The 16,512-nt window shown below is 44.1% G+C and overlaps 2 protein-coding genes across 9 annotated transcripts in view; one reads left to right on the plus strand and one right to left on the minus strand.

Annotated features, from left to right (window-relative positions):
* Nucleotides 1–1,078: 1,078 nt before the first annotated feature.
* LOC118075855 (speedy protein 1-A) lies at nucleotides 1,079–11,800 on the minus strand. The gene is made up of 8 exons (XM_035098201.3): nucleotides 11,721–11,800; nucleotides 10,616–10,698; nucleotides 8,087–8,350; nucleotides 6,561–6,619; nucleotides 5,555–5,640; nucleotides 4,535–4,706; nucleotides 2,814–3,099; nucleotides 1,079–1,307 (listed from the first exon to the last, which is right to left on the minus strand). The coding sequence occupies exons 3-8, from the start codon at nucleotides 8,304–8,306 to the stop codon at nucleotides 1,234–1,236; spliced, it is 897 nt and encodes a 298-aa protein (XP_034954092.1). The 5' UTR covers nucleotides 8,307–8,350; nucleotides 10,616–10,698; nucleotides 11,721–11,800; the 3' UTR covers nucleotides 1,079–1,233.
* Nucleotides 11,801–14,229: 2,429 nt separating this feature from the next.
* Nucleotides 14,230–16,512, plus strand: part of SYVN1 (synoviolin 1) — a 30,584-nt gene continuing 28,301 nt past the window's right edge. For 4 of the 8 annotated variants that reach the window (XM_035098202.3, XM_035098204.3, XM_088659331.1 and 1 more), the window contains exon 1: nucleotides 14,527–14,590. The gene's annotated coding sequence lies outside the window, so the exon portion shown is untranslated. Of the gene's footprint in view, nucleotides 14,472–14,526; nucleotides 14,591–16,512 lie in introns of those variants that run through there. The other 4 variants (XM_088659328.1, XM_088659329.1, XM_060269668.2 and 1 more) reach the window with 2 other exon arrangements.

The raw sequence follows: 16,512 nt of genomic DNA on the forward strand, positions 1-16,512 counted from the left end.
TTCCTCATGCCAAGGCAGGCTTCCTCAAACTTGGCCCTCCAGATGTTTTTGGCCTACAACTCCCATGATTCCAAGCTAGCAGGACCAGTAGTCAGGGATTATAGGAATTGTAGTCTCAAAACATTTGGAGGGTGGAGTTTGAGGAAGCCTGTTCCAAGGAAACCAAACCCTGGGTAAGGCGCCTGGAACCCCCCTGCAATCTCACACACCTCAATATATTGGGGTAGCATGCTATCTTTATCTAGTTAAATTACACAGTACCTTTTTTTAAAAAAAGAGGTGGGAACCAAATATTTATAATAATAAATATTTCATCAGAACTGGTACCTTAAATAAGTCAAGCCATGAAAAGGGTGTGTGTGTAGAAAGAGAATCAAGAATAAACTAAGTAGGTCACCCTTGACCACTCCATTCATTGCTAGCAAAAGGCAAGGGTGTAAACCTTCAAAAGGTCATTTCTAATGGCTCACAATTGGTAAACTTGCCATTAAATGTTCCAGAAATTAAATTGCAGCCTTTTCTCCCAGACATCTTTATGAAGAGTCTGCTCAGCTGGCATTGGTAACCTCTAGGTTAAAACTACTGGAAGGCATTATACATGGGGCTGCCTTTGAACGCAATTCAGAAACTTCCGCTGATGCAGAATTCAGTGGCAAGGTTGCTTACCAGGGCAAGATGGTCTGAGCACGTAACACCAGTCCTGGCCCAAGTGCTCTGGGCCCAGTGCTGGCCCAAGTGCTGGTTTTGACATATAAAGCCTTAAATGGCTCAGGACCCCAACACCTCAAGGACTACCTCTCCTTACATGAACTGACCTGGACTATGTGATCATCACCCAGGGAAGCTCACCTGATACCTCATGACATATGTTTAGGTGCCAGGTGAAAATGTTCCTCAATAACCACGTTTGGCTGATTAAACAATCTATGGCCTTTTAAATGCATTTTTGGGAAGGGGGTTTATTAGTTTTTGTTATGTTATGTATTTGGTGTCCTTATTTTGCATTTTTATGTTGTAAACTGCTCTGTGGTCTTCAGATGAAGGGTGGTATATAAATAATAAATAATAATACAAGTCATACTGAATAGCTTTTTTTAATACACAAGCAGGCATTGCTGTGTATTTATGAACGTGAAGATAAAGTGCTTAATAAATAGATCACCGCAGATGTAGAATAAGAACATCCAAATAATGCCACTCCAAGGAGGAAAATATTGCAGAGAGGGGTTGTCTTCAGCCTTCGGACGCTATCAGAAATTGGCAGTCTTTGGGTGTTCCTTCTGCCTCCATCACAGGTTCCTGTAGGCCTGCCCAAAAAAATATTCAGACTGAAACTATACCTTTGGGATTTTAGCAGCTATATTTTATAAATATTGGTTTGAAAGTTTTGAATCCCTTAAGGACAGAAGCCTTCTTTCTGTCAGGGGTAGGGGCAGACTGCAGAGCCCATAGAATAAAGCAAGCTATAAATCAAGTGCTTTAAAAGGGTTCACAAAGTTAATAAATCCTCATTTGAAGGGATAGCCATCTTCCCAACAACACTACGTCAGCCAATCCACACTAAATTCTGGTGCCTACAGAGTGCATGTACACCAAGCAGAGTGCTGAGCATATCAGCAATTCCAGATTACTTCTGTGTGAGAATGTTGCAAGATAACCCCTAAAGAGAAACATTCTTTCCTTACTTCCAGTTGGTACCGGTAGTTGGGCCTGAACGGAAGTAAACGATAATCTACCAAGTCCGTAAGTGTGCATATTTTCACAGTTAACACACTCATTCTTTAACAGGAGGAGGCGGGGGAGAGAGATTTGCCAACAGGACACAACCGGGGTGCTCATTTAACAAGCAGTAACTTGCCACAGTGGGGTATGCATTCACTCTTAACTGAAGGTACCAGTGATCAGCTCACCACATGTTGGGAGAATTCTGCCACACCGGCACCCGTATGTCTGGGAAAACAGGGGTGTGGTTAAACTTTAGCACCTGGCTTACCAAGAAGTTACACCCACCCACCCACCACAACACAACACTGGTAAATGGCCATCAAGCAGAACTAAACTTTTGTTTCTTCCACACAGTGATCTAGGATAAATTCACAGTCTGCCCTAGGCACATACCAGGGGGACTTACACACACTGCTTCAGCACTTCCAAAATATATGTGTGTGTGTATTCAAAGGATGCTCTCCCTAGGTTTTGTTTCCAGTATACCAGAAACATTATTCTCTTGCGGCAAGCAAGGAAAATTTTATAAAGGGGATAATGAGAAAAATATGTCAGGAATGCTTTGATGGTGTTTCCTGCTTGGCAGGGGGTTGGACTGGATGGCCCTTGTGGTCTCTTCCAACTCTATGATTCTAGTAAGAACCAGCTCAGGAGCAGCTGCAGCTCATATTCCAATACATTTTCAGTGGTAAACGTGTCTTAAAGCAGCCTTCCCCAAGCTTGGGTGTTTTGGATTACAACTCCTGCACTTGCTGGGGTTGATGGGTGTTGGTGAAGACTGCTTTTAGGCTCTACTACGCATGTCCTCTGGGACTGGGATAGTTGGAAGGTATCAAATCTACAAGCCTTTTGTCAAACCCACATTGTAAACAGAGGAAGTTTGCACCATCTTTCTGTAATCTTACCAAACTCATGGCTTTCTATGAATTTAATATTTGCTTTTTCAGATTCAAATCTCACCCTGCACCCCACAACCACAAGGGGAGGGGGGACAATTTGACAACACTTTCCCAAGCAGGAATGCAGGAATGAATGCCATATATTAAGAGACTCCAAAAAGCTGAAAGTTGGGCACCGTTAATACTTACTCTGCATGCTGTAGTCAGTCATCAGCAAAGGGAAGCCACTCAAACTCTGCTTCGGTGCTGTGGAGGGCAGCAAGTCACTGGCAGGAATACTGCTAGCAAGAGGTGTCATTATTCCAGCATCTTCTTTTTCCAGCTCAAACACACAGAGAAGGCAGACTGGGGGCGTAACGCCAGGACCTCGAGGGAATAAGTCTTCTTCGTTTTTCAGGTAACTCCTCAGCGCCCCACTGTGGTGAATGGCTCGTTCACGGGACCAGACCCAGTGTGTGGGCTCCTTTAACATTATCTAGAAAAGAGGAAGCCTGAATCATCCCAAAAGAGAACTATGTTTGGAAAACTTTGGGGAAAGGGAACTGAACATTTTGTGCCACATAACCTGCCATATAGCATAGAGTCAAATCTCTGGTCCATTTAACTCAGTATGGTCAGTGTGAGGGTGTGGCCTGGAGGGTGAAATCCAGTCCTCAAACCTGAGGTCAATGCTGACTGTTAACAGCTCTCCAGGGTTTTATTCTTACAAGCAGGGTTTTTTCCCCAAGGGAAACTCGCTGGAACTCAGTTCCGGCACCTCAGGTGGGTACAGTGGTCCCTCGACTTATGAAGTACTTGACTTACGAAATTTCAAGTTACGTATGGAAAAAAATGGCCACACGTTTATGGTTTTTTCGACATCCGAAAGGAAAACCGTTGCGGCTTAGATGGGGTTTTCTCGACCTACGAATTTTTCCGTTTCCAATGCTTTCCTATGGGAAACTGCTTTTTTTGACTTACAAACTTTTCGACCTACGAATGTGCATTCATAACGGATTAAATTCGTAAGTTGAGGGACCATTGTACACCATTGCCGTTCATGGTGAGTTACGGCACCTCTTTTTCTAGAAATATAACACTGCTTAGAAGTATTGTCTACATGCACATACCCCTGCCTGTAACTTCATTGCTGAGGATCTATTAACATGATCACCAGAAAAGGACATTAGCCTGCTGATTTTTTGGTGGTCATCCTGCAATTGTGAAATAATGTTCCATACAATGTTAGGCATGCCTTATGCCTGGATAGTTTTATACAAACTTTATTAACAAGGGTTTTTTTTTTGTCTTGACTGCAGAGCCTAATTGCAAGTAGGGATCTGATTGTAGCTGCATACCCATTACAACTTTAAAGCTCTTTTTAAAAAATGTCTCAGCATTGTAGTTTACCCCCATGGAGTTACAATTCTCAGCAAACTACAGTGCCCACAATTATATGAGGAGAAAGTTTGTTCTTTGAATGTGCTTTAAAGGTAGCGTGCATACACAACCTATGTTGCCCGGTCTTGGTAAATACATTATGCTGCAATTTTGATTTTTGATTGCTACTTTTAATTGTATGGGATTGTTTTATTGAGTTGTTTTAAAATCTTATTGTTGTATTTCATGGGAGCTGCCTTGGGGAGAATTTTGTTCTTGAAAGGTGGCAGAGATTAAGGTTTGCTGAATTAAATAAAAATATAGGAGTCTTTCCCATTTGTACCTGAGATGCCAAGGACTGAACCTTGAGACTTTTGAGTTTCCTTTAGCCATATCGTTTCTCCCCCATCCCAAGGAAACAAATTCCAGTAGATCCCCCAGCAGGATGAGAGGATTATTCTGCTCTCCCTGCCACCACTAGTGCACCCAACTTCATTTATCTTAACACACCAACGCCAAGAACACGGCAAGTCAAGTGATCTGAAGCTAACCTCGTCACAGCAGCGTCTGCTAACAAATGCTCTATACTTCATTTTGGCCCAAAAGCCATCCCGCATTTTCAGGAACTGTGGGAAAAGCTTCCTCCAGTTGTCACCAAGTGCCCAGGGGAAGATCTCATATTTGTAGTCCTCTGTGTCTTCTTCCATGTCATTTGCTAGGTACCTGTAATCAGGACAAAGTGGTGTGGGGGACAGTGGAAAGCTTCCAGAATTCCTTCACAAAGCAATGGATGGTCTCCAAGTAGCAGAAGGAGTTCACCAGAGAAGTTATGTTCCAGCTTATAATAAAGTTTCAAAAACTAAGGGGTCAAAAGTTGCTCACTATAGCCGATATCTTTCCTCTCCACCATCAAGGGTGGCCATGTGTTCAACAAATAACAACCCTCTATTTGAAGCGTTGTCTGGCTCAACTCACAAAGAAGCCCAAGAAAGGAGAGTAGGAGGAACCCTGAAGTTGCCCCTAACAATTAGCGCACCTGTATAACAGGTTTAAGATTGCAGTCTTGGGGCCTAGATGCACATGACACTAATTGGGCTGCCCCTGATCATGTTCTTCAACAACCTCATTTGCATGAAAAAAAATCACCTGCCATCATCACCTTTAGGAAAAACAAAATGTCTAATTGCTCACAAAAGGAGTTTTCTCTAAACCTATTTGCACTTTGGGGACAGGTGATTTTTGCTGCAATTGTACTGATGGAATTTGGGTGAGGAGGAAAGTTTAGCTCTCCACTTCCCATTGTTACAATTTCCAGTTAGAAACAGGGGTCCTCTGCACCTGTAACTAAATTGTGACTGGGAGAAATGCAATTAGTTTCACACGTTGTTAATCTACAGTGAGCTAATATAGCAACCTCCCCCCCCCCACTTTGTAAGAGGTGTTCTGCTGCACTAATAAATATGATGAATAGCTAGTATTTGGTGACATGGAGTAAACGCCTAGCCTAATAAACATTACAGGTCACCTCCCCACACCACTAAATCAACAGAAGAGCACCAATATAAACTTACAGAGCTATGAAGAGATTAGTTCGTGTGTATTCCTCCGTATGCAGGCCAGCACGTTTGAAGTACATCATAGTCATGGCTATAAGATACTGAATAAGACAGCTTAGCGTTAATGAAGTCTATAGCAGACCACAATAATGATTTAAGAGATGTGAAAGGAAAGCAAAAGAGGGTAGAAAAATCAGCTACAAGACATTCCTCCAACAAGAAGCAAAGAATCAGCATTATGCCCTGCTTTGTTTGCTGGTTACTACACAGGAAGGTTTTATCCAGAGTTCTCTATCCAGGAACATCTATAGCAAACCACCACCAAAGCCACTTGAGTCTCTAGAAACTGTAGCGTCAAGGAGTACCTGCAGACTATGCACCCAAAGTATCTGGGGGAACTGCAAGCCCATTCAGTGCAGCCTGCTCACCTATTTTTTGGACCTGGGAAGCACCAATCACCTCAAAAATTTTGGGAATTCAGCTTGTTTATTGGTCTTCATCCAGCCTGTCACTGTCTCAAGACACTGATGAAGTACCTGTACAGCTTCTCCAAATTCAGACAGCACAAAAACAGACAGAGCTGGGCATCAGCAAACAGATGATGCCTTGCCCCCCCCCATCACTGTTCCCAATGACTTAATATGCATGTTAAAAAGTATGAAATATGAGAGTTGCTTTTGGTGGAAACTGGGATGCAAGCCATGTGGAACTGATTGCTTGAATATTTGTTTCAGGGGTGAGTAGATCTGCTGCCTGCTGTATGGCAGCTCATTTACTTCCACTACACTCCTGCTTGAATATATGTAAATAAAGCAATTTCTACAAAAATGCTATTAACTTAACAGTGTTCTTCTAGTAACTGCATTGATTCCTCCCCTCCAGCACTCTCACTGAAAGAAGCAAACCAGAAATGTTGTCGTGAAATTTCCCTCTTTGCTTTGGCATTCATATAATTAAAAATTGGAATGCCATGCTGTAATACTGAAAGTGTAGGGTGGAGGACTTTTTTGGGGGGACCTACCTTATCTGAGATCCTGTAGCATGCATCCATTGAAAGGAATTCTTGTATCAAACTATCCTCTGATGAGAAAAGAAAGCAAAATATGTTTTAATCCATACCATTCATTATTTGTGGGCTATCTAAAGCTTTTATAACCAACTGCCTCATGCAGCTTCAATGTATATTTATGGTACATGAGAAGCACTGTTTATTGTTACATTCAACCAAGCAGCCATTCTGAACAATCCACTTTCCAAGCTTAACCACATTATAGACTAAAAGTAGACAGTTTTCATCTTGCTGAGAACTGCATCAAAGGGCGAGAAGTATCTAATGAAGCTCATGTACAGTACAATTTGTAGGAGTCTTTGGGAAGTTTTTGTGGAAAGCTGATGGTATTTTCCCTACTGGCTGCATTTGCACATTAGCAGAAAGCTATGGTTTTGTTTAAGCATGGTTTGTTGAACAAACCATGAGCTGTCTTGCACAGACAAGTATGCTGCAAACTGATTCTCCAATGCTTTTTTTGTTTTCCATCTGCTCTGGCCCTTCATCTTTGTAGCTTGTTATGTCTGATTTCAGACATAACACCAAATCAAAGTTAAAACAACCAGGGTTTCTCCAGTGTGACACCAGAAGACAAACTATGGGGTGCCTCCAGACTACCAGTATTTTGTGTAAGGGATTTTCAAGGGAATACCCCAAAATGTTAGGTTCACACAATTAGAGTGGACTAAAGAACTCCATCAGGGGACCCAGGTGGTGCTGTGGTTAAACCACTGAGCCTAGGGCTTGCCGATCAGAAGGTCGGCAGTTCGAATCCCTGTGACGGGGTGAGCTCCTGTTGCTTGGTCCCAGCTCCTGCCAACCTAGCAGTTCGAAAGCACGTCAAAATGCAAGTAGATAAATAGGAACCGCTACAGTGGGAAGGTAAACGGCGTTTCCATGTGCTGCTCTGGTTTGCCAGAAGCGGCTTAGTCCTGCTGGCCACATGACCTGGAAGCTGTACGCCGGCTCCGTCGGCCAATAATGCGAGATGAGCGCGCAACCCCAGAGTCGGTCACGACTGGACCTAATGGTCAGGGGTCCCTTTACCTTTACCTTTAAAGAACTCCATCACCCTAGTACAACAAATCCACTTTTAAAAAGAGAATGATTTGTTGCAGTTAGGAAAGTGAGAAACGTATTGACGCAAGCAAATTATTAACAAGATGTATAAACACAAGCAAATCGGGATGAATGTTCAGTAAAGAGTAGACAGAATTTAACCTCATTATAAAAGCTTTGTGCAGTGCAAATAAATTGGTATGCATGTCCAAGCAGCTGCTTGCCTGGAAGAGTCCATGGTTAGCCTGCTGGGAGACAGTCAAATGCACACCACTTTGCCTAAACATATAATGACTTAGCAGTGTCTGCAAATCAGGCTACTGAGTAAGAACTGGGCAACATTTTTACTATACCCATTTAAAATTTGGCAGAGCTGCTAGGGACGAGAAAGTCTGCATGCTACCAATCTCTGAACAGAACTATGGGGTCAGGTATCTCACCCAGGAGATTGAAGAAGGCCTCTTGTTCTTCTCTGTGTAGAAGCAAGGGTGGTTGCTGTGAAGTTTTCAATGCTGCTGTGGTATTCTCTCTCTCAGGCCCCTGTGCAGCACTGCTGAGTACCCCAACACCATGTGTGATGCGCTGTCGTCGTCTTGTGCTTCCTGGCTTCACCCCTGTGGTGACCTCAGGAGGAACACAAGTGCTCTGGTTGTCCCGCATCTTTCTTCTCAAGTTGTAACAACAGAGGCTCAAAAAGAACCTTTCTGGAGAGGAAATAGTTTAGATTCCAAGTTACCAATGAACATAAAATGCTATCTTCCCTCCACTAAGAATCTGGGACAATTATGCATTATGGGGCATGTTATAAGAAAAAAACTGCTTCCTTTCCCTTATGGGGTATTCTGGAGTCCCGTATAGAGTCCTTAAGCGGGTTCCCTATCAGTAGGAGAAAATAACAGAGGCCTACCAGAGTATATTGAGAAGCAAAGCAGCTACCGGTAGTAAGCCTGATCTTTATTGCAAAGAAATAAACGGTTGCAACAGAGTCCCCATTCATCACACGCAGGATGGAGAACCCAGAACAATGGTGCACAAGCCCTTATATAGACTTTTGAAACTGCCCACCCTGTAGCCCAAGACCAACCCCCCCAGAACATCATGCATACATCACAGAAGGCGGTGGTCTCCAGCAGAAAAGCTGTCTGCCAAGATACCTGATAATGGTACTGATTGCATTACCTGGGCAGCCTGGGCATTCTTTTGTGATGGTAAATACTTTAGTTCCTGAATCCAGGTCACAGGCTCACCCTATTCATACATACAGTAAATACACCCTTAAGACGGGATTTGTAAGCAAAAAGATAATGGGAAGGCTTTCCCCCACTTGCCTCCATTATTGCAGGGGATATATTTGAGGTCCATTTGGGAGTCAAGATGGCTTCAGGATTGCTCTCCTGTACTATTTATACTTACGTATGTGTTCACCTTGTGCATTTATGAACATTTATATTTGAGACCTTAGAATTCTTATAATAGGCACGAGGACTGCAAGCCTTCCCAGTAGGGATGGCACACACCCTTTTTCTGTATAAATGTTATACAAGTCGTAAATTCCTATAAAAAGCTTGCAAATAGTTCAAGGGAACTGGAAAAACCAGAGGCTGAAGAGGACATGTGTTCCCATTTAGGCTGTCTCCCCCAATGCTTTGGGCTGAGAATACATATACAAGCAAGCACTAGGAAGACTGAAGTCATTAAAACACAGTGGCTAATTCCTTGAGATACTAGCAGGTTGTATCACAGAATAGGCTGTATTATTTTTATTTATTTCAATGTAAATCATTTCCCAAAATTGCATCCCAAAACAATTTACAGTATTTCATACATTAGGAGTACCCTGGTACAACTTTTTTCAATGCAAGCTTTGAGCCAGATTTTTATCCTCCTGGAGCTTAGACCACACATGTGACATGGGCACTAGGAATTGTAGCTCTGTAAGGCGTAAACTACAGTTGCAGGGTTCTTTGGAAGAAGCCATGTGCTTTGTGCTGTGTGCTCAGCCATGGTCTGCAGCACAGGGCAGAAGCAACTGCTGCGAGTCACACTCTATCCTGTCTAAAGTAACACTCCTGCTTATATCACCCACATACCCAGAGGTTTAACCTGAGCCCCAGCTAGTGGGCCAACATATGCACTCAATTCTGGAATTTATTATGAATACAGGGACTCAAGGACTCTACACCACTTTGATATTGGGAGTAGTGATTGGTAAACCAACCCTATCTGGTCCAGCTCCATCAAACTGGAGGAAGGAAAATCTAAAGATGTACATAGCCATTATCTAACATACCTCACTGCACTGGACTAGGCAACATTTAGAAGTTGGCAGCAGTGGTGCTGCTGGGCCACAGGCGTACTGTACATAGAAGCCATTGTGTCCAACTTAGTGCACAGGTTCTAGATCCAGAGGATAACCACAGTTACCTAGTTGCCTAAAGTGTTATCCATACATACTCAGAGGTACCCCTGTTGCTACTGCCACCAAATGTTTATGGAAGGGCACTCCAGTTTTACAAGTAATTAGGAAGAGAAGTAGTTCAGGATTTAATCTCTGACTGCACCAAACCTTTTAGTAACACCTGTAGGTCCTGCAGCACCTTTGGCCCCAGGTTACCAGACTTCCTGCATAACACGCACAGTTTATTATGTTTATAGGGGCTTGAAGGCTTTCTTTAGCTGTAACAGACTGGCATGGCTATCCTGCTAGAATTACTTCTTATCCATCAATTACCCCCCACTTTGTGGGAGCGATTAACAAGCCATATTGCCAATGGCAGGGAGAGGTAAAAATAGCACCGCTTCTAAAAAAAACGTGTGACCAACACATTATTGAACTCTATCGGGACTAAAATAAACCAGATTTCAACCACTTTCATCACATTTTCTTCCCTTTTTAATATGGGGTAAGTGGAGAGAGAGAAAAAGAAAGGCAACATTGCAAAACAAAAATTAAAATCCTTCCAGGTTACCATTGTCATGTTCTTTCACTGAAGTCTGTCACACAGGCGCTTGGAGTTTCCCCAAGTACTTTCTTAAGAGGAGCAAACAAGACCTAACGATAAAAAAACAGGAAGCATACATTGGTGCTGAAGAAAATGAGAGAGCCCCAATTTCTGATGGGTCAAGTACAGTGTATTAGTACATGTAACCTACTGATCTGAAACACAGTAAAGAAGCACTTCATTCTTGTAAGCTCTGAATCAGCCACAAATTTAAGTAATGGGCTTAAAATTTAAAAAGGTGCACCACCCAAAATTAAATGGGTGGCAAAGTCTATTAGTAGGGAAGCAAGGATTTTGCTGAACTCTTTAAAATATAAATGTATTGTGATTAAAAACTGGGGGAATCAAAGGAATAGTAAATAGTTCAGAGCAATACACGCACTGTACACAAACACATATATCTAACACTTCCAAATGTTAAAAAATTCAAGCAGACTCTAGTCTGCAAACCATTAAAAATGGTTAGGCCTTCAAGATACCACAAGCCTATCTGTTTTTGCAGCAAGAGACTAACACAGCTTCCTTTGGGAATACATCATCCTGCTACACACAATTATATTACACATTTCCAACTGCAGATTGGGGTAAGGAGGAGCAGCTCCTTCGCTACCTCCATTTTCCTCTCCCCACCCAAATCCTTCCTTTAGCTTAACCTCCTGCCCAAAGACAAAATGCCAAGAAATTAAAACTTTTGCTCTCTATTTTGTGGACCTTTTAAGTTTGTCTCCAATTAAAAACAAACCAAAAATATCGCCTTTGTAGTGGATTTCCTCCCCACTCCAATTAAACCAACAAGATTTTGCGGCTTATTTTACAAACAACCCTGTAAGGAAGCTCGCTTGAGGGGGTGGGGGTGGCATGTGCCCTCGGGGGGGGGGGGGCTAAAATGCCAAAAAGAGGAGGAAAGATCAACTTCTCTTCTGGGGAACTCAAGGGCGAGTTGACTTTGAGGGAAACACACCAAAGAAAAAGAAAGTGGAGACACCCCCCTTCTCTCCAAAAGGCCCCTTCCCTCAAAACACATTTTCCCGCCTTTTTCTCTGCCTCGCCTCCCTTCCCCCCACCCTTGCACCTGAACAGAGCAAACCACCCAGCTCGCAAAAAGCCACAGGTGGGCGGAGCACCACGCTAAACGCCGTTTCACCTCACCCCACAGCCCGCGCGAGGCTTTTTTTTTATAGGCTCCGCCGGGAATCCTTCTAACCCAATCGCCGCCCGCGGGACGGACGGAGGGTGGAACCAAGGCTATTGAGCATCCAGTCCCCTCGTGCCCTTTCGCGAAGCTGTCCGTCAAAGGTTCGAGCCTCTTTGACGGGCAGTAAATCACTTTGCGAGGGTTCTGTGCGCTCGGGGGCGCGCTTATTGGGGGGGGGGAGGGTTGCGAGCCGGATGGAACGCGGCAGGGTTTACTTCTGAGTAAACAGGCATAAATAAATACGGCTGCGATCTTCCGCACGCTTGCCTGGGCTTTGGCCCCACTGAGATCAAACGCCTGCCGCATGCTTCTACATTGCCCTGCAGGACTGCGCTGCGTAACTTTCTAGTAGCACACGTGGTGGCGAACCCTTCCTAGAAATCACTGGGGGCTGCGGCTAATAATGGAGCTGCACTCCCACGTTTTGGTTTTTTAATTAACAAAATTAAAATAAACATATATACCTTTAAAAACATTTGAAAATGTGCATTTTGTAGTGTGTGTGTTCAAATGGTTTCCTAACAGTTATATGTTTTTACACACACACACACACACACACACACACACACACACACACAAACAACAACACACTACAGACAATATATATATTGCTCAAGAGAGTAAACATGCATTGACTCAGCTACATTGGTAAAGATAAAGCGCTTTATCTGCCTTATAACACTGTGACACCAGATGGCGATGTGGAGTCCCGTCTTTTCCCCGTAGGAAGCTTATAACGCATTTAACTGAATCGCTTCTTTGATGTGTTACGGTACCTACACAGCTGTAGATTTGTTAAGAAAGCGTTTTACAGTACTGTACAGTACAGTAAATGTGTTTTATATGCATTGTAACACACGGTGACACCAAGATGGCGCTGTGGAGTTCCGTGTTTGCCAACGCGGTTTTCTCAAATAAAGTTTTTTCTTCGCTGGGTCTAGATCCAGCCATGGTTTCCAATGCTGCGCCAACACAACAAACCTGTGAGGTAGGCTGGGCAGAGCGTGGCTGACTCAAGCCCCCTCCGTCCATTTTATAAAGCAACCCTGTGGAGATAGGTAAGAAGAGAGCGACTGGCTCAAGGGCCTCTCAATTTTATTGTCTGAAAACTTTCTAAAGTAGACTAAGCAGAGATCAGCTGCCCTCCTTGCACGCCATGGAACTGCAGAGATCGGAGGGGACCACCAGCAACTGAGCTATCGCAGGCATGCCCACATTATCCTCGCAGCAAACCTCATTCCCTTTAGGTAAGCGCCCCAGATCCCCCGGAATCTCGCACTGCTCGGAGGTTGGGGTGGCTTGCGAGTTGCAACAATATTCGCAGACAGACCACCTTCTGAAATACACAGGTTATTTTCAATTACAGGTAGGTCTTGGAGAGACCCCTGCCTCAAACTTTGGGGAGCCACTGCCTGTCAGTGTAAACCAGGGGTCCCCAAGCTAAGGCCCGGGGGCCGGATGCCGCCCAATTGCCTTCTAAATTCGGCCCGCGGACGGTCCAGGAATCAGCATGTTTTTACATGTGTAGAATGTGTCCTTTTATTTAAAATGCATCTCTGGGTTATTTGTGGGGCATAGGAATTCGTTCATATATTTTTTTCCAAAATATAGTCCAGCCCACCACATGGTCTGAGGGACAGTGGACTGGCCCCCTGCTGAAAAGGTTTGCTGACCCCTGGTGTAAACAGTACTGTGCCAGATGGGCCAATGGCCTAATTCACTAGATTATTCTACATGATCATTGATTGATGGGATCGTTGTACTAATCGCAAAAAGTAGCCTGATTAAAAATTGACAGAAAATTGCTCCGGAAAGTGCAGGATAGCAACCACTAGCTGGCAAAATTGTAGAGTTTTGAACATATCAGATATTGGGCATAGTCTCCTGTGCATATCAGATAACAGCTGGTCTGGAAACTGCCACTCTCAGCCTAACCTACCTCACGGGACTGTTGTGAGGGTCAAACAGGGTGGAAAAGTATCACATATATTGCCTTGAGCTCCTTGGTAGAGGAGGGATATTTGTGTAATGAAATGCACTAGTTGCAACCTCCTAAAAATGGAGGATCAAAATCAATGAGGACTAGAGTCCATGTGTTACATTTGTGGCAGAGATTTTACTTGATTACCAACCCACTCAAAATCATTCATTTTCTCTAATGTTCACACAATAAGCTTATGTAGGAGCAGCCTGAGGCAGAAGAGTTAAAGCGACGTGGCTAAGGTATGATTTGAACTCATGACTTAAGTTCTAAATACCCCCCCCAGACTTTTTCTTAGACCGCCCTCCCGCTTAGCAACGGCGGTTCCAACCCAATTGGCCCCGCTGGGAACATTTATTTGATTGGAGGAGACTCCAGACTTTGGACCAATCACCGGGAGCCACGGGACTCTCTTTCGCCTGTCCGGTGCTGGAGGACAACACCGAGCGGATCTGTTTGGATTGTACCATGTGAAGACTGGAAGGGGGGAGACTGCGAGGAATTAAAGGACTACCCTCTTCGATATGAAGCTCTCTCGAAATACAAGTTTTAATCACTCGACGAGAATGACTCTACGACTCTCCGGTCGGGAGGCTGTGAAACAGAGCGGGGTCGGAGAGAAAGTAGATGGCTGAGGAAAGCGTTTGGTAGGTCCCGAGCGGAAGTGAGGTATCAGCTGAGCGTCGGGGCTTCCGGTTAGGCAGAGAAGAGAGGAGTTGGTGCTGGTTGAGGTGGGCGCAGAGGCTTCCGGGGCTGCCGGGTTTAGGTGAGTCGTTAGGGTAGAGGGAGACGGTCGCGGGTGGCTGTCAATAGAGAGTGGAGGGACGTGGGCCTAGGCCCAGATAGGGCTGGGAAGCAGCTGTCATGGTTCTCGGACGCAGGCGAGGCCTTCCCCCTCCCCTCCAGCCCTGGCACCAGCTTCCAGGTGAAGCTACGTGGAAAGGCTGCAGTTCAACAGCCTAAACCAGGAACGGGGAGATCTGGCCCTGCTGACGTGGCTGGACTCCTGCAGCTGCCACCATCTCTGGCCATTGGTCCTGCTAGCTGGGGCTGTTGGGGGTTGCAGCCCAGCAGGGTCTGAAAGGTCACAGCCCCCTCTTCCCCAATCCCTGCTGCTAAGCGTATTCCCAGCCAGTGTTAGAAACTGAGTTATGAAAGCTAGGAGCTGAATGGCACCTTAAACCTAGGTTATGGGTGCAGCAATGGAATGTCTAGGTGCACTCTTTTTTATCACAAGAATACAAAGCTGGAAATGAGTGAACTGCAGCTAAAATATTATGTTCATTTTTCACGTGCTCTGGTCCTTCCCCTGCCCGCCCACCCCTAATATTCTTAAGAGAGTCTCTTCTCCAGTCTTCAGAGAATAGCAGTAAGTGGGGAGGCAGAAAAAGTTCCTCCTTTCCTTCCACTCTGCAGTTTTAATCTGAAATCTTAGGCGCAGTACTGCACCCAGAGCTCGGAAATTGCTTGCGTTAATGAAATTCCCTGTCACAAAATGCACCTAGAACAATGCGAGTTTCGAACACTGTTCCCAGTATGTGGGAGGACCCCTGATTCATTCCTCTGCCTGAAACCTTGGAGAGCTGCTGCAAAATCCAGACATTACTGAGCTAGATAGTTAGACAGAAGGGCTTGATAAACAGGCAGCTTCCTGGATACTTCAAGGGGGTGGGCAAGTTAAGGGACACATATAGTAGACAGTTTAAACTTATTGTGGGTGTGGCTTGTTAACTACGTAGTCAAGATGTATTGTACACGTGTACTGCCGTATGTGTTGAGGAGAAGTAAGTCATGGTGGATTGAATTTGCCTGCTACTGTTTGTTGCAGGTTTCCATTGTAAAACAACAAAGTTCTGTGGTTTATCTTTTCTGCCACCCTCCCCACTGGGTGTGCCCTCTTCCAAGATACTGCATCCTACCCAAACAGACGTTTAGTTGTTTTGGTTTCTTTCCAATGAAGTTTTTTGTTTTGCTGAAATACAGAATGAAATCTTGGAGTACTTCTGAGCATGCTGACAAACTTCCCTTTGGTCTCTGCAAAAACTGTAATCTGGCTCACACCAGCTTAGTTTGCTTCAAAAGTAATTGGTGTGACTTTACCTTGCTGTCATTTGCTTATGTAATTTTTAAAACCTTGTGTGTATATAAATACAGGTATAAACGGAAAATGATTTAAACTTTTTTTATACATTCAAAGTGACATACAGCATGTGTTAATACTTAATATTTATACAGTATAGGATTTTCTAGCTGTAAGCTTTACAACAAATTTATAAAGTAAGCCAGTATTAGTATGGGTACACATTGTGGCTGAGATAAAGTGTTTTTGCAAGAACCAATGAGGAGCTCATGGCAGATGTGAAATTTGAACTGAGGACATTTTGATTTGTAGCTTGGTCTCTCGGTTGATAAAGTATAGTTGTACCTTGATTGTTGAATGCCTTGTGACTCGAATGTTTTGGCTCCCAAACACCGCAAACCCGGAAGTGAGTGTTCTGGTTTGCGAACGTTCTTTGGAACTCGAACGTCCAATGCTGTTTCCACAGCTTCCAATTGAGTGCAGGAAACTCCTGCAGCCAATTGGAAGCTGCGCCTTGGTTTTCAAACTTTTTTGGAAGTCAAACGGACTTCTGGAACGGGTTCCGTTTGAGAACCAAGGTATACATCAGTTTTCAGTTGATGTACTTC

This window comes from Zootoca vivipara, chromosome 16 (genome assembly GCF_965207765.1).
Source record: "Zootoca vivipara chromosome 16, rZooViv2.hap1.1, whole genome shotgun sequence".
NCBI classification, from domain to species: domain Eukaryota; kingdom Metazoa; phylum Chordata; class Lepidosauria; order Squamata; family Lacertidae; genus Zootoca; species Zootoca vivipara.

Coding starts and splice junctions, on each gene's coding strand:
- LOC118075855 (XM_035098201.3), bottom strand. CDS start 8,306: ATGCGGGACAACCAGAGCACTTGTGTTCCTCCTGAGGTCACCACAGGG. Junction 4,707..5,554: donor ACTAATCTCTTCATAGCTCT/GTAAGTTTATAT, acceptor TCCTGATTACAG/GTACCTAGCAAATGACATGG. Junction 1,308..2,813: donor GACTGACTACAGCATGCAGA/GTAAGTATTAAC, acceptor TTTTTTGGGCAG/GCCTACAGGAACCTGTGATG.